The sequence below is a fragment of the Amphiura filiformis genome, unplaced genomic scaffold (assembly GCF_039555335.1).
Source record: "Amphiura filiformis unplaced genomic scaffold, Afil_fr2py scaffold_22, whole genome shotgun sequence".
Lineage (NCBI taxonomy): Eukaryota > Metazoa > Echinodermata > Ophiuroidea > Amphilepidida > Amphiuridae > Amphiura > Amphiura filiformis.
Window position 1 is genome coordinate 1,243,650 of NW_027305486.1, and position 24,418 is coordinate 1,268,067.

The 24,418-nt window shown below is 37.7% G+C and overlaps 1 protein-coding gene and 1 long non-coding RNA gene across 2 annotated transcripts; both read right to left on the reverse strand.

Annotated features, from left to right (window-relative positions):
* Positions 1 to 422: 422 nt before the first annotated feature.
* Positions 423 to 9,697, reverse strand: LOC140143521 (uncharacterized). The gene is made up of 8 exons (XM_072165351.1): positions 9,544 to 9,697; positions 8,887 to 9,006; positions 8,249 to 8,377; positions 7,550 to 7,669; positions 6,584 to 6,802; positions 6,153 to 6,272; positions 657 to 875; positions 423 to 553 (listed from the first exon to the last, which is right to left on the reverse strand). The coding sequence occupies exons 1-8, from the start codon at positions 9,695 to 9,697 to the stop codon at positions 423 to 425; spliced, it is 1,212 nt and encodes a 403-aa protein (XP_072021452.1).
* A 3,245-nt stretch (positions 9,698 to 12,942) lies between these two features.
* Positions 12,943 to 24,129, reverse strand: LOC140143495 (uncharacterized). Its single transcript, XR_011857759.1, has 3 exons — positions 24,001 to 24,129; positions 19,759 to 19,893; positions 12,943 to 13,070 (listed from the first exon to the last, which is right to left on the reverse strand). It is a non-coding gene; the product is annotated as an uncharacterized lncRNA (long non-coding RNA).
* Between the last annotated feature and the right edge of the window lie 289 nt (positions 24,130 to 24,418).

The window sequence follows — 24,418 nt, forward strand, 5'->3', positions numbered from 1 at the left end:
ATAATACAAATTTTATGACAAATTATAAAAATTTGATATTTTTCAAATTTTGATATATAACAGTCCTCGAAGTAAATTATATAAATCTAATGATATATTCTTAAAGTGTATGTAGCAGGAGGAAAAGCCGATGATCAATTGAAAATTTTGACCTTTCATATTGAAGATATGGATCTTTTCATCCCACCTACATACACTTTAATTATAAATCATCAGATTTACAAAGTTTACTTCAAGTACTGTTAAATATCAAAAATATCAATTTTAATGATTTGCCATAAAATGTGTATTAAATTTAATATCAGAATGACATTCTTCGTATTCAGAATGCAATTCGATATGTCTGATGTGCTCTAATGTCCCAAAATAAATACTGTCCAAACGTTCATACCCCAGCCCTTAACATAATGTAAAACTTTCTTTCAACTCTTACCCACGTTTACTGTTCCTGCTCCTCCATCGTCTGCACGCAAGAGGTTAACAGTGACTGTACCACCTTCGTTAACAACGTAAACTGCTTCTTCAAATGTCACGGTTGGTAATACGGGAGGATCTTAGTGTAAAATACAAAGTTGGTAAAGTTATCAAAATTGACCAAAACTGGTCATCATTTTTTTTGCTAACTATAAATATGAAAGACGTATATTTTGACTCACCTTTGATGTATATGGTAGCAATAGAAGGTTTGCCAACGATGTATGCAGCATTATCCGGAATAGATAGAAGGAGCGCTTCAATCCCTTGAGCTTCTACTTTAAGGTCTTCTATACCTGATACCACGATAGGTTCCATATCGCAGTTTGCGACGCCTACGGTTTGTACGTCGAGAGAAAAATCGTCGGTTTCTCTTGCAGTTAAGGGCGTTATATCAACACCTAAACTTGGAATAATTAGAAATGCATGTTAAGACAGTAAGCGTAAGGTATTTTTATTCATGTGGCACAAGTAATATTCAAAGGCTAAATTACATATTCATTCACAATCGAAGCACAATTAAAATCATTTAAGATATTATAAACATTCAGAATGGAAGAAATAAATGCATTAAATTTGTAGAAACTACGCACAATGTGCGTCGCACATATCAAACAATGAAGTTATTGTACAGATATAATTATCATTCTCATCGCGCATATTTTAACATCCATGGAACCACTCGCAGTTCCCAAGAAAAATCAGAGGCCATTGTACTCATAGAGCATGACCCTTAGCCAATGTCATTAGCTTTTAATTAGACTAATCATTGGTTTTGTGAGATGGTAAGGCATATGCACTATGCAGATAAGAGCAAGACCTGTATGCCTTTATGTATGTCTGTAATTGACGTCATTGTCATATTTGATATGTAGATTTTTTTTTATTTGATTTGTTCGGGTTTTGACAACCCTGGACAACCCAAGAAAGCATCTATTAAAGCTTATTTCCATTGGGGTCCATTTGAGCACCGGGACGGGTTGGGAACAGTCAGGGGTTAGCACTCTACTCTTTTCGAAACTGGCTGCGAGATACATGTACAGGTATGGCTCTCTGCACACGGGACCGACGGCTTAACGTCCCCTCCGAAGGACGGAGTACTTTCACGATTCATTTACCCAATTGTAAATGAACCATGTGGAGAGCGGAAGTCTGAATTTCATCTACAGAGTTTGCCAATTAATTTCAGACTTTTTTTTTTTCAAGTCAAATATCCCAGCAAATCGCCACCGCCGGGAATTGAACCCAGGACCTCATGCACTAAAGGCAAGTACCCTAACCATTGCGCCACGCTCTAGACTAGGAGTAGCATTTTAGTGAAAATCACAGGAAATCACATTTGTGACCTATGTTTGAGATTTGACCTCGGGTTGGTAATGTGACATTTTTGCCACTATCCGTTCGTCCCAATGACTAAGCGACGCTGTGACTTGTTTTGAAACTAGAGGATCGAAATATGATCTAGTTCGTTCAGAAGTTAACCCTAGAATATCACACTAAGTGTAAACGTGGGTATGACTATCATATTTTTGCTTTGAAAGATAGTTTCAGGTGTGTACAATAAGGCCAAAAAAAGGTTTGTTTGTCCATAGAGGCTTATGAAACAGTTGGGTCGGTAGGTCGGATTTTTTAAACATATATTGCACTTGAAATTGACAAGTTGATGACTGGTAAATAAGTCAAAACACATAGCACTTTATACTAACCACTATTTTACTAGCCATTCAAAACGAATTAAAAAAAAAAAAAAACACGGTCGGGACCCCGGTACACGGTTGGTCGGACGTGGACAAACAAACATTTTGTTTTGGCCTAATGAAGAATTGGGCATACTTTAATAGTCATTTCGGGATATCCATGTTCATAGTTTAATCAAAATTCAAAATTGCTCAAATTGTGTTAAAACCAATTTCAAAGTATAAAATTGAATATCCATACGTAGTGGTATAAATTAAATTAGAAGAATTTTTGACTTCAACACTACTTAAAATTTGAGCGCTTTCACAGTACCAACTGCGTCATCAGCCGGATGTTATGGCTCTGATAGTTTATGGCTTGAGAACCTTAGATGACGTCACACAAGGAGATGAGTCCTAAAAGCCATTCACATCAGAAAAAAGGACCCAATTTGAACAGAGACACTGGACTGAACTCCAGTTTGGAACAACCTCCTCATACCCAAGACCACCAGGGGGACGAGGATGAAACCTTTGACGTCATGATTCTTTTGTGTGACGTCATGATTCTTTTGTGTGACGTCATCTAAGGTTGTCAAGCCATATACCACCAGATCCATAACATTTGGTACTGTGAAAGCGCTTCCGGTAAGCGATCAAATTTTAAGTAGTGTGTCAAAAATTCTTCTAATTCAATTTCAAAGTATATCCCTGGTAATAATGATTAACCAGATAAGTACTTTAACCTATGTACAACTTATCAGTCTGCAGTTAATATTGGCATGATTGGTGAAAAGGTCAAACATCAACATTAAGGGCTCCACGTGGGTCAAAGCATGTTTAAGCATGTTATCTATTGGATTGAGTTATCACATGATTATAATAGGCTTTAATGATTGGTGGGTAAGGCCAATGCTATTGTTTATTTTGTGATAAGGTTGAGCATATATGAAAAATACACTGGACATTTTAATACAGCCGATTTACTCAATTACTGCCAACTGAGGAAAGTTAGTTCCTGTTATCTAACCAGTAATGTTTGCTTATCTTAATTGGAATCCTAATAATTATTAGGTCAATGTTATTATCTGCATGGTATAATTGAATTTCAAGAGGCCTATGATAGTGATATTGAATTGAATTATATATAAGCCAGAGTCAGGATGTAGGTATCATTATGCCTCAAATCACTAATTTATTGTAAGATCAGTGCAGAGTAGTTTAGATATAAAAATGGAACAAATTACTATATACCTGATCCGTGAACTGTGACTTTTTGAAAGACTCTCCTTGTTTTAATCAAAATCGGAGCATGTTTTAAATCTTGACCCCTGTAGAGACCAAAATGTGCCATTACCCAGATACAGTAAACGTGAGTCCTTATGACCTGAGAGATACGTTAGGGCGATTTTAACATAATCGATTACTTTTGATGTTGAATGACCTTTGATCTCACTGTTCAACGGTTTCCAGAAATAGGCAATGTCGCAGCTTATTCATCAATTGATGTATTATGTTTGCATCTCTTTAACATTTTTGAAAGACACCCATAAAATCAGCCTTTACCCTACCTAAACGTTTTAATATTTTGCATAATTATTTATATTTTCCCAAACCTTTTTTTCTTCCAAAATGATAATATGCAATCATTATGAAAGTTCCCAATACATTTGGACGCGAAAAACATTAGGAATTTGCAAAGAAACAACATCATAAACATTAACTTCACCACTCTCACTCGAAATATCTCGCACTTTTTGGATTAGGGCGGCGAGTGCGGCCTCAGAGTCTCCTACGAACCAAACTGGCTTCGTAGGAGACTACGATTTGCGATCATTCCGACATATTACCATAATTTGAAAAATTATGATAATATGTCGGACCAACAGAAAATCGTCCCGTTTTACTCAGTACAAATAGGGCGAATAGGTTTAAGTTGGAACATGTGTAAGTATTACAAATATGCCAAAAATTCGGTTTTGAAAAAAATAAAGATATATTCTGAAGAAAGATCGTACATTATTAAGGCTTTTATGTTTAGACAAGACCCATCTTGGTTTACAATAAAGTTAATTAAGTAACTATTTAGTTGTCTTGGTTTGTACATTAGTTCTGCTTTGAGTAGTAATGAACCATGTCGGAGCATACACATTATGTTTGCTTCTTTAACATTGTTGAAATACACGCCTTGACGCCTATCTCTTATTGTGTTCTATTCAATAATATTTTGTTTCATTTATGTGGCTCATTTATATACCAAAACAATGGCGAGGTCCTTTTGTTAGGGCCGCTAGTCAATGTTTAGACACGACTGTTGGTTTTCAATTAAGTTAATTAAGTAACTATTTTTAAACATTTCTTTCTTTGTACAGGGCTTTGTATATTATTTCTGCTTTGAGTATATTAATGAACCATGTCGGAACATGTATTATGTTTGCATCTCTTCAACATTTGAATAACTCGCCTTGACGCCTATTATCTCTTATCGTGTGGTATTCAATAATATTTTGTTTCATTTACCTAAGATGCCCGGGCTAAGATGTCGAAACAATGGTGAGAATCAACCGTGAGATCCTTTTGTTAGGGCCGCTAGTCAATGCTTAGACACGCCTATTGGTTTACAATTAAGTTAATTAATTAACTATTTATAACATTTCTTTCTTTGTACATTATTTCTGCTTTGAGTATGTTAATGAACCATGTCGGAACACGTTTGCTTATTCAATCATATTTGTTCTTCATCGTCGCTTATATTATACAAAACCATTTAAGTTCGGTTCGCTATTCAATATTTAGAAATGGACATTTCTCACTACTCCTGGTTTACAGCAAAGTTGTAACTATTTCAAATAATCATATTATTTTGGAAACAGTATTCATTTTGAAAAAAAAATGTTAAAAATCATAAAATCTTAGTGGAAAATGTATCATTAATTCTCAGCATTTTATTTTATGTTTATGCCTGCTGAAAGTTTACTTCAATAAAATAAATATTGCGAATATTATGAAAACTAACGTCAAGAACAAATTAACATCAGGATATAATATTTTGTATGATAAAATCATGATAATGGTTCCAAATTTACTGCAATTTCGGACAATGTGAAAGATGAATTTACTGAGTGAGCAAACTGAATGACCCCAGCAAACACAAAAACGTTTTTAAAAACGTTTTATATAAGTTATATTTTGGCTTTTGGTTTAGGTAAAAACGTTTTAATAACATTAAAATGTCGGGTTATATAAAGGTTATGATAACGTTTTAAAACGTTTTGTATGAAAACACACTACAACAATATTTTTAAATGTTTTCAAAAAATGTTATTGTAAACTATTTTTGCAAACATTTTTGCCAAATATTGTGTCAATACTTAAATAACATAATGTTAAAATGTTTGAAGCCAGCAAACACAGAAATGTTCTTAAAATGTTTTCAAAACCTTTTAATAACATTTAAATGTCGGGTTATATAAAGGTCGTGAAAACGTTTTTAAAACGTTATTGAAAATATTTTGGGCAAACATTTTTCGCAAAATATTTTTCAACTAAAATAACATTCTGTTTAGAATGTTTTGTATCAAGTTTTCAAGAATGTTTTTGGAATGTTATTAAAACGTTTTATACCCTTTATATAACCCGACATTTAAACGTTTTCTGTAAAACATTTTTGTTTGCTGAACAGTAGATTATCAAAAATGTTTTTAAGGTTATGAAAACGTTTTATACTCTTAATATACCCTTTATATAACCCGACATTTAAACGTTTTCTGACAACCTTTTATAACCTTTTGCGAATGATGTCGAAAACGTTTTGTGTTTGCTGGGACTGTGCGTAAATTAAGCAGGAAATGACACGTGTTTTACTTTTTGAAGCGGGTTATTCACCAAAATTACTGTCCATAGTTGGACGAGTTTTATGGGGGGGTATCAAAATGGGCTTCCTTAAAACAAACTTGTAGTATGTTGTGGAGTTTAGTTGTTACAATTCGCATGACTACTTACCCACGCTCACTGTCCCTGCTCCTCCATCGTCTCCACGCAAGATGTTGACAGAGACTGTGCCGGCTTCGTTAACAACGTAAACTGCTTCTTCAAATGTCACGGTTGGTAATACGGGGGGATCTTAAGAAGGGCAAGTACAATAGTACAATATCCAGATGCCAGAAATGCATACACGTAAGAAAAAATCATTAAAACAATAAAAACATTAAAATCAGCTTTAATTTGTCATTCTCTAAATCTTCAACATATCGCTTTTCACTTTTTGAGCCCAATTAATTCTTGACAGATTTCGACCAAATATTACTCCCAGTAATCTAAGATTGCTTCTCTTGATAGATCACGAATAAACAAACAGACAGGCAAACCACATTTCCCTATTTATGGTAAGATGCGATAAACATCAAAATTGACGGGGGAAATGTTTTGTGTACCTTTAATATATACAGTAGCAATGGAAGGTTTGCCAACGATGTATGCGGCATTGTCCGGAATAGATAGAAGAAACACTTCTACTCCTTCACCCTCTACTTTAAGCTCTGCCACAGCTGACACCATGATAGGTTCCATATCAAAGTTGGCAACGGCTACAGTGGATACGTCGAGAGTAAAATCGTCGGTCTCCCTTGTGGTTAGGTCTGTTATGTCGACACCTAAGATAACAGTAAAATGTTTACTATATTTATATCCTGATAACTTGTTTCATTTGGACCAATCTGGACAAGTCTTGTTTTATGTTATTTCACCACTGTACTCGTCTCTTACACCAATTTTATGATGACTGAGACTAGCACAAACCAACCCAGTCGCCCAACTAAACTGCCGTATATAGTCATTTTACAAATGATCTGAAACTGATCATATACGACATATACGATATCTTAAAATCGTGCTTCCCGCACCAAAGCTGTACTATGGGGTTTAACTGCTGAAAATCGCGGTTTCCACACCATAGCTAAACTATGGAGTTCAGCTGTTAGTTAGTGTTACATTAGGTTACTCTTGCTTTCTTGCCCTGCGGGGCCCTTATATTGGTGTCCCACTTGGAGTGTTTAGTCGTCGTATGGGAGTCGCCGGTCTAGGGCCTGTAAGCCTTGCGGCTTTAATGCTTTTTGTTGATACTGGGAATCAAAAGCATCAAAGCCGCATACATACATCATCCCGCAAGTTTACTTATCAAATTACTTTTTTTTATATTCTTTCATGTTAAAATAACTTCAGAACGTAGTATAAACGCACTAAATGCGTATCAATAGAGGGGATTATCACTTGTAAGATGTCTTAAACTGCCGTATATGATCAGTTTAAGATAATTTGTAGACTGACTATATACGGCAGTTTAGTAGGGAGACCACGTTGCACAAACAGACTGACTAATAATGATTAAAATAAAAACATACCCACATTAATAGTCCCTGCTCCTCCGTCGTCCCCTCGTACAATATTAACTGTACCTGTAGTTCCTTCATCAACAACATAGACTGCTTCATCAAATGAAACGGTTGGCAAGACCAACGGATCTGGATGAATAAACAATGGTCGTAGGCTATTTCTTCAGGCATATACATTGTCTGGTGACAGCATATGCTTACAAACAACCATACACCCAAAGCTACGGCTTCATGACTTGTGAATGGAAGCCAAAGAAACAATTGAGACCCCAAGAAAGACAGAAATGCGTAATATTAATTTGAATTAAATTTTATTTGCGTTAGGCTGACATACATAGTTAGGAATTACATGATCATGAAGTTTCCAGCATCTTAACTAATGAAATTTACATTTCAAATTGTTGCGCAACTGTCGCATTTTTCCTGTGTTAAGTGTTTTTAGCTAAAATTGGTTAAAATCATAAAAGTAAGCAATTTGATTTTACATGATTTTTAATTGATTGTTTGCTATGCGGCTAGCGCCCCTCCGCCATTCCCTGGATCCGCCACTGGGTGCATATATAAATAAGAACGAATTCAACGGAAGAAATTTGAAGTAATACGTGAAATTCTGTAATATTTTACCTTTAATGTATACCGTTGCAAAGGAAGGTTGGCCGATGTTATATGCAGCATTGTTTGTTATGCATACAATAAACACTTCCACACCTTCAATGACAGTGTCCGTTACACCTGTAACAGTGATTGGTGACATGGCGTCGTTGGCGACATTCACCGATGTCGTATCGAGTGTGAAATCGTCGGTATCCCGAGCTCTTAGAAGTTTCGTAGTTACTCCTAAATAGTGATAAGTTTCATGCGTAAGTTTTGTTGCTGTTTAGTAGTGATTATACTTTCCACCTTTTACATCAATAACAGCGTAGGGTAGCCAGATTTCTTTAATAGTAGGGGGAAGCAAAATAAATAGTTCAGAGGCAAAGATAAAAGAGATATCATGCTTGCATCATTTTGAACCTGTATTATCACGATATACCGGGATTTTGTTTAGAGGGACGGCATGTTTTAAGACTTTAAGTCTTCAAAAAAAAAGCGTTATTTGGCCAAATTTTTTTTTTGTATTTTACCTTATATTTTGACCCATGATCGGGGTGAAATTTGATGAAAAACGGACATTTTGCCCCTTTTCTCTCCTTATTTTCTCTTTCATGTTTTTGTCAGTGATGCACTTTCTTCTTTCATTTTTGTTAGGCGGGCACTCTACCCCCCACCCCACCCTGGTTACGCTACTGGGGATTGTCCCTGTGATGAGTTTAAAATTTGCATTTCATAATATAGAACACACTCACCCACAGCTATGGTCCCTGCTCCTCCATCGTCTCCACGCACCACATTAACCATATCTGTGCTTCCTTCATCAATAACATAGACCGCTTCTTCAAGTGTAACAGTCGGTAAGACCGTTGGATCTAGTGAAATAATTTAAATCGTAATTATCATCAGAGTAATTATAGTTTGTAATGAATACAGAGCATCTTTTATATTCGAGTTATTATACACAACAGTCGTGCTGCAACAATGGTGCTGCAACTACAATAATATGATAGCAGAATCAGGGAAAACTGTTAAAGGAAAGGTTTAGTGTTCGAGTACGTCGGAATATAAGAGAGATTAAAAGAAACCTTTCCATATGTAATCCTAGCTCTAAACCTAATTCTAGCCATAAACTAACCCTTCCCTAATTCCGTGTAAAATTACATGAAGAAATAACCTTACTTGGGAGCAATCAGGTGGCCTAATCGATTGTCGATTATGGATTGATTGATCGGTCTACGTCCATAATCGATTTATCAATACTCGATAATCTCGATAATCTCCCCCTGTCAGACAATCAACTGGTACGTCCCTTATGACTGGAATCCTATCGAGATCGACGACAAGTAATGGGATACACGATTAGAAATGAAAATACAGCCTTTAAAGACGACGTTATTCAATAGTATTACCTCTAATATAAATCGTTGTAAAGGAAGTTTGGCCGATGTTATATGCAGCATTGTCCGCGATGCATAGAATAAACACTTCTACACCTTCAATGACAGTGTCCGTCACACCTGTAACAGTGATTGGTAACATGGCGTCGTTGGCGACATTCACCATTGTCATATCGAGCGTGAAATCGTCGGTATCCCGAGCTGTTAGAGGTTTGGTAGTCACAGCTAAAACGTTTGGTGGGGAGATGAAAAAATATATAACAATAGAATAGAGTTGTGTTGTTTATTTGAGTTATTTCTTTGTTCTATTCTAATCGAAATTACTTAAGTTTGGCTAATTGGTACATTTGTGAAGCAGAGGGCTTGAGGCAGGTAAGATTTTATGCAAAATATCACTAAGAGTAACTTTGACTTACAAACAGCTACGGTCCCTGCGGCTCCATCGTCTCCTCGCACAATGTTTGCCATTTCTGTGTTCCCCTCGTCAACAACGTACAGTGCTTTTTCAAAATTAACGGTTGGCAATCCGGTGGGATCTGAAATCGGGTGACAAGTACCAAACAAAAAGAAGGAAACCTATTTCCTTGATGTAATGGCTATACAGGTTACTGAAACAAAATTCCCTTACCGAAATTGCCCGTGTGGCAATGACGTCATGGTTATTTGTGCTCAATGTCGCACACCGACATCGCCCGGTTAATAATTACATTATACAACCAGAGACACTGAAATGAATACACGTAAATGTGCTATGCACGATTGATATTCAGACGATACATCTTTGGATACCGGGATGGAAAATGAATAATATCTCCCGTAAATGATTTCGTATAAAGAAACCAGATGTGGTTCCTTGCACTTGAATATATATTTTGAACAGATATGATAGTCGTTAGTTTGCGCTTTGTGAGAGTAGCTTGCGTCTTGAGCTGAAAAAGTGACCAAAATTCAAGATTTTAAATAGCGCAGCGTAGACCTCGTGGAGGTAGTCTCGGGCCAGATTGTATGTGGCTACCACGAACATACAGGATCGACGAGTGTCAGACCGACTGACACAAACTGGCTGTGTAGGAGACTATCGTAGAGGCAGTCTATAAGCAGATGACAATGGCGAATGTATGCTCGCTGACCGTACAGAGGTCAGTCACAGGCTAATTTCATTAGCCTTAGTCGGATATCCTTCAGCCCACTATGCATTTAAAAACTATTAAACAGGTGGGAACACAATGGCCAAACGTTGCTGTGGATTCAACCTACCATGGCATTTTCTGCCATGAAGATATCGGGGCGATGACACTGCCTCATTTCAAATATGTAGTTTTAGTTTTGGTTTTGGTTTTGGTCACGTGGTTTCCTATTGTCCTGCCTAACCACTTGAATCATAAGATATCGAACTCATTGTTTCTACCTTTTGTTTAAAACCGAACATTTGTGTCAGTCAGTTTCGGTTTGGTTTCAGTTTCTTATAAGTGGTGTGAGTCGTAAAATTATTTGATTTGAAGTTACCTACTCTAAGTATACAAAAGAAATGTTTAAATTTCGCAGTGCAATATTCACGAGGAGAGAAATCGAGCATGGTAATCTACATTGAAAGACGTGGTTTACAAAACCGAATAAGCCTAGGCTAATTCACATGTGAAAAAATATAGTCCATCGAAATATTTGCATTCGACATTACAAAAGGGGCCACTATTGTAATTGTATAGGTGCTATAAACAAAATCGATTCATGTCCTTAATCCCATGTACCAGAATCGATGGAAGGCCATTATATGACCTCTAATAACCTAATGACTTTTATTGAACCAATTTTTACTGCAAAAAGTAGAAGATAGAGGGGAAAAGAGATTGTGTGGTGTGTGTGGGGTGGGTGGGGGTGTGTGTGTGTGGTGTGGGGGGCGGTTGGAGGGCAAGGTGGATATGGGCCGGGAGAGAGAGAAACAGATGAGAGAGAGCATTGGAAGTGAAAGAGAAGGGGAGGAGAGCTCGAGATGAAGATATCGAATGTAGGGGAGGAGGAGGGGAAAGGGGTAATTTAGGGAAGAGGTGGTTATATAGGAGAGGAGCCCCTCTTAAAGAGGTATGGGTTGTGCTTCCAGGGATAATAAACTAATTCATAATCAAATCATCTCCATGCATCGTTTATGTTTCATACAAACAAACAAATCCCCACCCCGCCCCAGGCTTCAATATACGCGCATAGAACTCGTGAGTGTAATATGCCACCTACCTTCGACAGAGAGCATCAACTGTCGTCCGCGGGATAGATTTCCGATATCAATCATGATAATAATTATGTTAGCACAATAGGCTATTGTATACTTCTAGTTATATACCCTATACTGTGTCCTCCCAGCATAATAGTGTTATGATAGCAGACCAGATCAGCTCTACTTTTTAATCCCTTGATTTTTGGTTTCTGAACAAAAGAGAAACCAAAACTATATATTTGAAATGAGTGACTGTGTGTCGTCAGCCTTCATTGTGTTACTGGGACTTCATTGCCACAGGCAATTTCGGTGCGCGGGAATTTTGAATATCGCGTGTTGAGAGCCGAGTGTTTTTATTCGTTTTTATGGTCAATATGAGTTTGTTTTTTAAATAAAACCACGTGATTCATGCTTGATAATTGTTTTTCTAACATGTAAGGTATAATGTTGTGATTACCGGAGTGTTCCTTTAAATTAACATCCCATGTACAGGGGCATAACTTTGATGTCAACTTTCTGTGTTTAATAAAAACGTCACCTGCATGCATGTAAGTTTTGACACAGTCGTATATTGTATATCATATATCAATTTTTCGTCCGAAAAAATTATCAAATTGTTAACCTCGACACAAAAAAAAGAAAAAAAACATATGTTGCTTTGTGCTTTTTCATTTTTGTCCCGGTTGGAGTCACTGCGGTGTCATAGAGTACACATGTGTGACCAGAAAAACGCGAAAAAGGGACCTTTTTAGAGAAAGAACTCGACGCGCGCGTGTCACCTTTAGGGGAAAAAATCGGCGTATTTCCTGTTCTCTCGTGCATCAGTGCCACCACTCAAACATTATAAATAAAGAAAATGATAAAAACTACCGTATGCAATGCGCCTATCGGGTATTTTAACAAAAACTGGTAAACCTGGTGCCTTTCAGATACAATCCTGTTTATGGGTAAAATTTGTTGCGAAATCGCGCTAATATTCCTGTTTAGTTTATGCTTTGAAAATCTCTGACCATGTATGTGAACACTTTTAACGTGAGTGCCCCATCACCCATGGATTTTCCTTCTTGGAGATCCGGAACCATCTTACCATCGTCAACTATTATAATGTTAGCAGTAGTAAGGAGTTGTCCCGCTCCGCCAGCTGATGTTGTTAGATATAGGCGCCCGTCTATAAAAAACGATTCGTCCCCCTCGACGTCGGTATCGTCTATAATAGTAATTGGTATCTGTACGTAGAATGCCGAGGAAAAAGGAGGAAGAATCGGGGCTGCCTCTTCAAATCCGGCGTAATCGACGTTTGCTATGGCAGTGTTGTCCCGAGATTCTGCAACTGTATAGACCAATGGAGTAAAAACAAGATAATAATAATAATAATAATAATAATAATAATAATAATAATAATAATAATAATAACACTAATGATAATGATAATAATATTAATAATAATAATAATAATAATAATAATAATAATAATAATAATAATAATAATAATAATAATAATAATAATAATAAACGACAATTTCAAGTCATTGATCGAAATCCACATTTTAATTTTTGCTAAATAATTACGTGTGACTGACATAAAACTTCTTACAACAACGCCAGTTTGGACCAGCTTGGATTTCAAAATGGCCGCCATTTAAACATAGTATGCTGAATATATTGGCATGTAAAGGTCGCAGAATGCTAAAATTGGTGGCAATACCCATATATGTAATGCTAAGGGTCCCATAATTTTACATTATTATAAACATGAAAAATGCTATCTTAAGCAGACATATTTGATTTCAAAATGGCCGCCATTTGAGTTGAATAGTATCCTTTGTTATTTGTGACGTAAGCAAGATAAATAAAACGGTACTAATTAATGGTAGTCTTATAAAGGGTCCTAAATACTACCATTAAACAGTAGAACTATTTCAGTGGACTTGTCATCTTGAATTTCAAAATGGTTGCCTTTCCAAACTAGTTTGGTATGTGTTTGAAATTGGTAGTACATATCATCAATAACTGTACATTGAATACATGATGAAAGGATTATATAATAATTATGTACATTTCCTTTTCATTACAACCTTACTAATGTTTTCTGTTATAAGACGGCTGGAATTAGCTGGTATTGGATATTACAGTTACAATACATTATTATCAGTACTGTGTACATTTCAGATTTGCATTATAGCGTTTGCACCTTCTATGACAGTTCCTCTTGCAGCCACATTTGGCCATTACCCTACATGGTTTGGATGCTTCTAGAAGTGTTGTCTAAACAAGAGCCCAGTGTGCTGTGTCGTCTTCTTTAACTAACCCAATCCCAGTTTGAAGGAGAGGGAATTATTGGATTGGAAGTTAAGTGATTATCCCCTAATGAAACCTGCCTGGATTACAGCTCACTTGACAAGCTGGAGGAGTGCAAGAAGAACGTTCTCAAGATGACGGCTCCCATAAACAAATATAAATTAATAAATAGGTGTTTCCTTGCTTCGTTCACTTTAGCTAGAGAGGATGTCCTGTTAAATCGGAGAACAACATAACTCTCCAGCTTATCCATATCATCATCTGTGATTGTTTGTGGAGTTTGAGATAGGCAAAGCAATTGTGAGAAGCTTGGCTGTGATAAAGGATAAGGGATACATAGACAAACCTGACAAAGCCTCAAGTCATAATGCAAGGCAATATCGTAGTGATAGCCAAGCACTTCTGTGGATTCAAATAAAGCACGACTTTTCTAGTTTCTCGCTTCTGCTATAGCACAGTCCCGGTACCAGAAGGTAAATTGCTCCTGACAACCAATGAAGAACGTGTTCTTTCAAGCCCACCATCAGAAGTATCTGAACTTGAACCTTGTAATCATGAAGAGGCCGACTACTGTATGGATGTTGCTGAATGCTATGCATATCCTTCATGTGACTACGAGGAAGCTGTACTTGTCATGCCATAGCAACAGCAAGTGTTTGCCCGGGTGTTAACTATGGCTGGCATTTGAACATGGATCCAACTTGTACATCGGCACACGGTATTGCCAATCAGCTACGCACAGATTGCTCATGGGGCCTTCTATTCATGTGTGCTGTTTCTGGATGTGATACCATATCATCATTTAGTGGGATTGGTAGGAAGTCTGCCTGGAAAGTATGGAGATCATTGCCATAACTAAAATCAGTCTTCAAACACCTGTCTCAAACTCCACAGACAATAACAGATGTTGATATGGATGAGCTAGTTATGTTGTTCTCCTATATAACATAACATCCTCTCTGGCTAAAGTGAACGAAGCAAGGAAACACATCATGATTGGTAGGAAGACTGCCTGGAAAGTATGGAGTTGCCATAACTAAAATCAGTCCTTCAAACGCTTATCTCAAACTCCACAAACAGTAACAGATGTTGATATGGATGAGCTAGAGAGTTATGTTGTTCTCCTATATAACAGAACATCCTCTCTGGCTAAAGGGAACGAAGCAAGGAAACCCCTATACATTTGCTTATGGGAACTATCATCTTTAGAACATTCCTCCAACTAGGTGTGCCCTTGTCCAGCTTGTCCAGGCAGGTTTCATTTGGGGATAATCACTTACTAATTCCAATCCAATAATTCCCTCTCCTTCAAACTGGGGCTGGGTAAAAGGAGACAATACATGTACATCACACTGGGCTGTTGTTTGGACAACACTTCTAGAAGCATCCAAACTATGCAGGGAAATGGTCAAATGTGACTGCAATAGGAACTGTCATGGAAGGTGTAAATACTATAATGGCGGGGCAAATATGAAATGTACACAGTTTTGTTAGTAAGGTTGTAATGAAAAGGAAATGTACATAGTTATTATGTAATCCTTTCATCATGTATTCAATATACAGATATTGATGATATGTACTACCATCACAGACTGTTGGTCCCGATTTGTCTCGTCTACCTACCTTCAAACCACTTGTAGTATCCACCTACAATGTGCGTACACTACACCAACAAGGAAAACCCATCAACTATTTACGGGTTGTAGCGATGCAGGCGTCGACATTGTCGGTGTGCAAGAACACCTTATTACATCATCCCCCACTGACGAAATTATGGTCAGATGACAAGAATTGGGTACTTATTTACAGTTCTGCCACAGACCAGAGGCAGGGAGGTGTTGGACTTCTGATGTCAAGGCACAACCATAGGTGTCTTCAGAGTGTGCAGACCATCAATCAGAGAATACTAACAGCTTCTTTTAACGGGAACACCCAGCTTACGGTTACAATTATTTATGCCCCAACTGAATCAGCAACCTCAGGAGAAAAGGACAGTTTCTATAATCCACTAGAAGACCATCTTGAAAAGGTGAAGAGGCACAACATCCACCTCGTGATTGGTGATTTCAATGCCAGAATTGGCCAAGATAGCCATGTATCTCATCCAGCTGTGGTTGGTCCTCATTGTTTTTACGACACAACAAATGACAATGGAGAGAGACTAGTGAATTTATGCCAGAAATTCAAGCTCCGTCCTTCACAATCAAGATTTCCCCAACCCAAAAGTCGTCTCTGGACATGGATGCACCCAACGGGCTCAAAACACCAACTGGACCACATCCTTGTCAACAGCAAGTGGGTTAATTCCCTGCGCAATTGCAGAGCTTATAACTCTGTAGAGCTGGATTCAGATCATCGAATACTCAGCATACGACTGCACACCAGTCTCCGAACCACCAAAGGTAAACCTTGTAAGAGGCCTAAGTACAACTGGAAGAAGCTGCTTCATGCTCCTACCGTTTCCAGATTGTTACAGTTACAAATTTCTGAGAGGTATGAAATGTTTGAGAAAGTAGTAGAAGAAGTCGCAGAAAAGGTTGTGGGAAAATGTAGCCCTTGTGGAATGCCGAGCTGGGTGACTGACAAGACCCTCAAGTTGAGATCAGAAAGAGATGCAGCCAAGAAGACATATCTACTTGTTAGAACTCACCACGCCAGAGAAGTGTGGAGAAAGCTCAACACCCAGCTCAACGAGTCATATAGGGCTGATGAACTTGCCTCTATACACAGAACAGTGGATTACCAATGTTATTGTTCCCCTTCCAAAGAAAGGAGACCTCAGCCTCATGAACAACTATAGAGGAATCACACTGATTTCAGTTGCAGCTAAGGTGTATAATAGGATCCTACTGAATAGAATTAGGGACCATGTTGATCCAGTAATAAGAAGTAACCAGGCCGGATTTAGACCAGGCAGAAGCTGTGCACAGCAAACGCATATCCTCCGTAGAATCATGGTGGCTTTCCATAGTTACCAACTTCCACTAACTATAACATTCATTGACTTCAAGAAAGCCTTTGATTCAATCAACAGGAAGATGATGTTTTCTGTTTTGCGGCACTATGGTATCCCAGAGAGCATCATCAAGGCAATACGTGTACTGTATACTAATTCGCAAAGTGCCGTATTGGTAGATGGCAACATCTCGGATCCCTTCCTAGTAACTACTGGAGTATTGCAGGGGGGTGTTCTAGCCCCATTCCTATTCATTGTTCTCATCGACTATTTGATGACAATGGCTATCGAGGGGACTAACAGTGGTGTTGAAACACACCCGCGTCGCTCCAGGCGTTATCCTGCTAAGGTTTTGAACGACTTGGATTTAGCTGATGATATTGCCTTACTAGAATCTTACTAATAGTACTTAGGACCCTTTATAGGACTACCATTACCTAGTACCGTTTTATTTATCTTGCTTACGTCACAAATAACAAAGGATACTATTGAACTCAAATGGCGGCCATTTTGAAATCAAATATGTCTGCTTAAAATAAAATTGTTCATGTTTATAATAATGTATATGGGACCCTTGGCATTACATATATGGGTATTGCCACCAATTTTAGCATCCTGTGACCTTCACAGGCCAACATATTCAACATACTATGTTTAAATGGCGGCCATTTTGAAATCCAAGCTGGTCGCTTGAGGTAACAGTTCTCATGTTTAAAAATACTTTTTACGGGACCCTTGGCATTACAAATATGGGTATTGCCACCATTTTTAGCCTACTGTGATCTTCACAGGCCAAGATATCCAACATACTATGTTTGAATGGCGGCCATTTAGAAATCCAAGCTGGTCCCTTAAAGTAACAGCTCTCATGTTTAAAAATACTTTTTTATGGGTCCCTGGGTAATATAAATATGAGTATTGCCACCAATTTTAGCATCATGTGACCTTCACAGGCTGAGATATTGAATATTCTATATATTTCAACGGCGGCCATTTTGAAATCCAAGATGGCCGCCAAATGGATACTCATATCATTTGTATCCGTAGATTTTTGAAATCAGCATACTTCAGAACCCCCAACTACCAATTTTCATGATTTCTGCCAGAAGTGAACATCTATTTCACATATCTGCCTCACTACAAACATTTCAAGTTGTTTACGCGTAGCCAAAGCGTAAGTGATGGCGAGTATTGCAGAACGCGTAACCAAGCGTAATGATTTGCGTAGAATGCGTACGACGCTAATATACTGCATCGCGCTTTGCTGTGCGCTGTGATGCGAGAAGAACATAAAGTTCGTTGCCCTGGCCACTTTATTGCTAATTAATGGTCTTTCACGTGACGCGTTTCAACAAATCACAGTGCGCGATTTTGAATAATGGGTCGTGGGGTAATAGAATAAAGTATAAGGACTTAAAACAAACTGATACTGTTAAATATATCGAAATTTACGCAGTCGACCCTTATGGTGTGTAAAAGATGTTGTAAATTATATATAGAATTGCAGATTCATACGTAGTGGTAATAAAATGAAAGTAAATTAAATTAAACTTCAACACTACTTGTTTATTTTCGCTTACCGGGAGCGCTTTCGAGGAACTTCCTCGTCGTCAGCCGATGTTGATGGCTCTGATGTATTTCTTGGAAACGGCTAGAGACCAACGTCATGTGTGATGTCACATGATCAGGTTGGTCTCTAGCCGTTTCCAAGAAATACATCGGAGCCATCAACATCGGCTGACGACGAGGAAGTTCCTCGAAAGCGCTCCCGGTAAGCGAAAATAAACAAGTAGTGTTGAAGTTTAATTTAATTTACTTTCATGTTGTAAATTGTCAGATAAAGACGTATATAAATTAAATCACAAACAGCAATCACAGAAACATAAATATGCAATTCCAGGCGAAATGTAAAATAGAGGTTAAATTAGTATGAGCTTGTGACACCACAAAAATTGGTGTGAGACCTATTATAGTAATAATACAAGAATCACCCCCCCCCCCTAATGACTTTCATTGTAACAGTTATTTGCTAAACTGCGATTATTACTTTTTCGGAGATCTTTTCGAACTCTCAATCCTTAAATGACTACCTTTAAGTTATTTGGAATTTTTAACCAACATTACTTTATACGCATCTACTTTAGGGAGGACAGCTTTATTTATTTGCTGAGCTCAGCCATGCTTTGCTGACTTTGATTACGCATTGCAGCGAAGAGGTACCCGGCTTTTAACAAAGCCCAAACCCATAAAAGCATGTAGTAAACTCTGTCAGGCTCCGCTGAATTGTACACACCGATACCACGCGTTGACCAAATATCGGTCGAATCAATTTTACGACCATGCTTGAATTGACAACCACTTGAAACCTAATTACACCACTTTATGTAAACATTTTTTTGGATTAAAATTAAACACATTCTTGACTTTCTATTGACCGCAGACACGGCCCCAGACATGTTTATTTAATGACCACTTGAGTAGTTGATGAGTGGGTCATTATGTACTTACTGAACACAAAGGAAATCGATTATGGTTTTACCATCGACCGTGTTTATAATCCTTTTGCTTTGCTGACTGCTCCGATAGATATCAGCAAACTCGTATACTGTTCGCTTGTTCTTATTGAACGCTCTGGCGAACATGAGCCATTATCGTATGGCTGAGCTCAGTAAACCATTAAAGCTGTACTCCCTTACTCCCCATTATATGTCAGTTCTAAAGTATTGACAAATAGGACAGTTGGCCGCCACTGAGCCCTTCTTACCGCCCATAGCATATTCGAAGCCACCTGTATCTCCATTACTAAACCTCACCCAAACCAACACAGTACCAGCATTCTCATTAATCATGCAATCCGTTGTTGGTCCAACGCCCTCTCCACCACAGAAAACTGTCACGGCTGTAATTAAGAGAAAAAATGTCATTTTGAAAATTCCACCAACTAAACATGTGACCAATCCCAGTTATTTGAAGCTGAGCAGTATGGCCAGTGGCGTAGATTTCTGTTTGACATTGGGGGATGGTGTTGGAAAAAAATTCTTGAAGTATAGTGGATCCAGCACCTTTTAGCGACAGAATAAGTTTATCGTACAAATGCGCGCGAAGCGCGTGAAAAATTTTGCCATTTTGAAGCTAAACTGTTGTAATATGGTGTAAAAGTGGGATAAAATCTAGACTACCCCGTAGTCCACTTGCCCATTGTGCATACTCTGGATATTGTATTTAAGCTTAAAACTCTGATTTAATTAATGTGTGCACAATATTGATAGATTTTCACATCTGATCTTTTCAATCACCCTACTCCCTCTGTTTGTTAGCTTCCCAAGTGGACTACTGACTTTGCCTTGCGGTGAAGATTTTTAACACGGGACTCTATACATACATACATACATATTAGAGCTTATAAAGCGCTATTACAAAAAGATCAAAGCGCTAAGAGATACACTGCAAAAAACAAGAGAATGAACAAAAGCAAAGAGTCAAAAAGGATAATAATGAGCCTTAAGAGATTTTTTAAATGATGCCACTGAGGTTGCCTCCCTGATGTTACGCGGGAGGCAGTTCCACAATGCTGGGCCAGAAGAACGAAAAGACATGTCACCACTGCGATTTTTACCGATGTGAGTGTTCAGAAGACTGGTATCCATAGAGGATCTTGTGACGGGTCCAGATGAGCGCGTTCTGTATGAGAGTAATTCTGTGAGGTATGAAGGAGCAGATTCATGCAAACATTTGAAGATGTCCAGACAGAGTTTGAATTTGATTCGATCTCTTACTGGCAACCAGTGAAGGTCGTGCATTAATGGTGTGGGGCTATCAAGTCTGGCGGCATAGCATATGAGTTTGGCTGCTTTGTGTTGGAGGGACTGCAAACGATCAAGGTCTTTTGATTTTGCTCCATAGAGAAGAGCATTCCCGGTGTCAAGGCGTGATATCACGAGAGCTTGCACAACTGTGTGAAGTGTTTTGTGGTCCAAAAAGCGACGAATACGGCGAATATTACGGAGCTGGAAATTGATTGAAGAAATCATGCTATTAATGTGAGGAGTCATCGTTAGGCGAGAGTCAAACACTATGCCCAAGTTCCGAACATTATCAGATGGTTTAATGACGCTGTCTCCCACATTAAGTTGCAATGGCGGAAGTTTACTAAGACCTTGAGAAGTACCGGCTATGAAGAATTCAGTTTTATTGTTGTTAAGTTTCAATTTGTTCACGCACATCCAGTCTTTGAGTTCTGAGATACAGGATTCAAGTTTGTGAAGAGCCATCTTGTGAGCGTTAAGATCCCTGGGATTGAACGATATGTATAGTTGCGTATCATCTGCGAATTCATGGTAACTGAGTCTGTGTTTATGTATAATCTCACCGATGGGCAGTGTATAGATGATGAACATAAGTGGACCGATAACCGAGCCTTGAGGGATACCGTAGTCAAGTGAACGCTTTTCTGAGAAGAAACCGTCAATGTGAACTTGCGTGGTCCTACAAGTGAGGTATGAACTCTATGGAGAGTTAGGCCAATTTCTGGCCTAACTAAAATTGGCCATGATGTAATGCATCTTTAAATGGATCTGCCTTGTGATTGGTCGCCCATATCTCGCTATGGTTTAAATCTTTTGGGCCCGCGCCATTACCATTAACTACACCGTACACAACTGTCTGTGGTGTTTGCGGCGCCTTTGTGTTGACGCGAAAGTTAATCTCTCATCAAACATCTAGCACGTCTTGTACTATACCATGCTTAGTACTTGTGGTTAATGGACTGATACACAAGTATGCTTGACAGTGTGTTTTTAGAGAGCAAAGTCCAGGGGGTAAAGTTCTGCTTAAAATTCAAAGTCCATAGTCGGATTTTCGGGGTTCGCTATCAATAAACTGGTAAATTCCAAAATCAGAATTGTTCAGTATTAAAGTGAGCCATTATAATTATGCAAGATAATGTTGCATTCAATTACCTTTATTGTCATTAATCATCTGATATTTTGAACTCTTTATGACCATTTTACTATTGAATAGGCCTACTTTAATTTTAATAAACATCAGTATAATTTTGAGTGGGTTCATCATGACTAATAATAACATATTTTTAATAAAATTCGACTATGGCATAGTCTAGATAAAATCGCGCGAAGTGCGCAAAAATTTGCGCTTTTAGGCTTAAAATGGCCAAATATGAGGTACATTTTGTCAGAAACCAACAGCCGTCAACATGGGGGGGGGGGAGCAAAATATTGGGGGATTTATCTCGAGCTAACTGTGGGAGCATTTTTTTGCAGTAAAACTGTGTAGACTCTCATTCATCTGGGTATGTTGAAATTAAGATTTAATTTAAATCTGGTCAACCAGACATACCTATTTTGACGGACGAACCGACGTTGCAACTGAAACCTTCAGTCTTCAGCTGGGTTGTGATGCAAATGACCTTGAGTACCGGACACTTCCGGTATTGATGACAATCGACGAGGAATGTCCTTTATGATCTCTCAACCGTGGAGGAGGCGTCCGGGCCAAGCTGTCACACGGCTGGGACCGAATCATAAAGGACATTCCTCGTCGATTGTCATCAATACCGGAAGTGTCCGGTACTCATTTGCATCACAACCCAGCTGAAGACTGAAGGTTTCAGTCGCAACGTCGGTTCGTCCGTCAACATAGGTATGTCTGGTTGACCACAGATTTAAATTAAATCTTAATAATTTGCAGTACCTTGAAGCTCCTTTACAACTTCGGTCTCTGCTTGTTAAATTACTTGGCATATGTCGTCATCATATCGCGTCATGAGAAACCAATCACAAGATATGAACTTGAATACTGAATTATTGGAATTTGGAATCTGTGAATTGCAAATCATTATACAGTTGATGGAAAGCAGGAATGAACTTTGAGTATTAGGTGGTATCGGATGCAGTTGTTAGAGAAACGAAAGGCTCGATGAGATGAAGATACCAATGAAGAGTGACAATGATGACACAACGAAAGTTGGGAGGTTTTATGTTGAAGTTTGCTATGCTACAGCTTCTTTACTAAAACCCAAAAATTGGGTGAAAAAAGGATAAAATCACAACCCTGATAAGTAAAAATAAGCCTCTAGAGTCAGTCCAATTCACCAAAACAATAAATAACCAGAATAGAATAACAATACTCATGATTCATGATTTAACAAAGAAGTAGACGCACGGCTTGAAAAATACATTAAAAATCTTAATAAAAACCTAGGATCGTTCTCAATAGTGTCAGGTGCCTAGATTCAAGCGTGTAAAGATCAAAGAGCTTTTATAAACATAGAGTGGCAATAGATTACGTAACGCATTGTTCCTTTGTGCTGATTTGATTTACCGACTCGCTATTCATCGAGATACCTATTGTTCGGAACAAAAGGGCTTCCGCCATTGATCTAATCAAAATCAAAAGTTGAAATTGTAACGATTCAATTGTGCCTTGTTACAAATGTGTGCTTTATTTATTGGCCCGTGGTGTTTGTGTGCAATACAACGATGCGTTGCCATTGAAAATTGTTGAAATTGCAAAAATGAGAAAGCAAAGTTCAATTAACAAAATGTATATTTCAGAATAATCCAAAATTATCAGGTTGTTGAACAGTAAGGATGACTATAATGACGAGTTTCTTTTTATGCTTGGTGTAGTCAAAATTGTATTCATCTATAATTGCTATGGTAGTTAATCCGATTTATTACGCCACTTCGATCGACAGCGAATTGTTCAGTCATATTCTTCTTTTCATGAAACATTGCATTTGTTGTGATTTATGTGTTTGCAGTGCATATGCGTGAACATGGCAGACATGACTTTGACCTTGGGTCATGAAGTGATAATAATAATAAATAATAATAATAATAATAATAATAATAATAATAATAATAATAATAATAATAATAATAATAATAATAATAATAATAATAATAAAACTAATGAATATAATAATGATATTATTTGACACTAATATAAATAATAAATAAATAAATAAATCTAGGTTGCAACTCACAATGTGTTCCATAAGCTACTTCATAAACCGACATTAAAACTACAGAAAGCAAAAGCGAGCCTGCCATAGTTATTCCATACATCAAAGTTACTGATATTCAACCAAGAAGGAGTAAATCATGCCCGGACGAGTACATCATGTCATCAAACTGCTACTTACTCACCAAATGATGTCCTCTACCGTGGCGTTACGTTTATACTCTGGTTGCCTGGTTAATGAAGCCTAAACTTAATTGGGTTCATAGCTGTGGTTCCAGAATAATTATATACAAATATTATTTTATTTACTATTATATTTATTTATATAATTTAATTTACTGCAGAAGACACCTAACAAATGCAGCAGCAATTCGTTATGGAAAGTTATATTACTGTAACTAATTACCCAATACTGCCTATAAGTTCATGTGGTGTAATTG

Coding starts and splice junctions, on each gene's coding strand:
- LOC140143521 (XM_072165351.1), bottom strand. CDS start 9,697: ATGGTGAATGTCGCCAACGACGCCATGTTACCAATCACTGTTACAGGT. Junction 9,007..9,543: donor TACAACGATTTATATTAGAG/GTAATACTATTG, acceptor TTATTTCACTAG/ATCCAACGGTCTTACCGACT. Junction 876..6,152: donor AGCAGGGACAGTGAGCGTGG/GTAAGTAGTCAT, acceptor TTCCAAGTTTAG/GTGTTGATATAACGCCCTTA.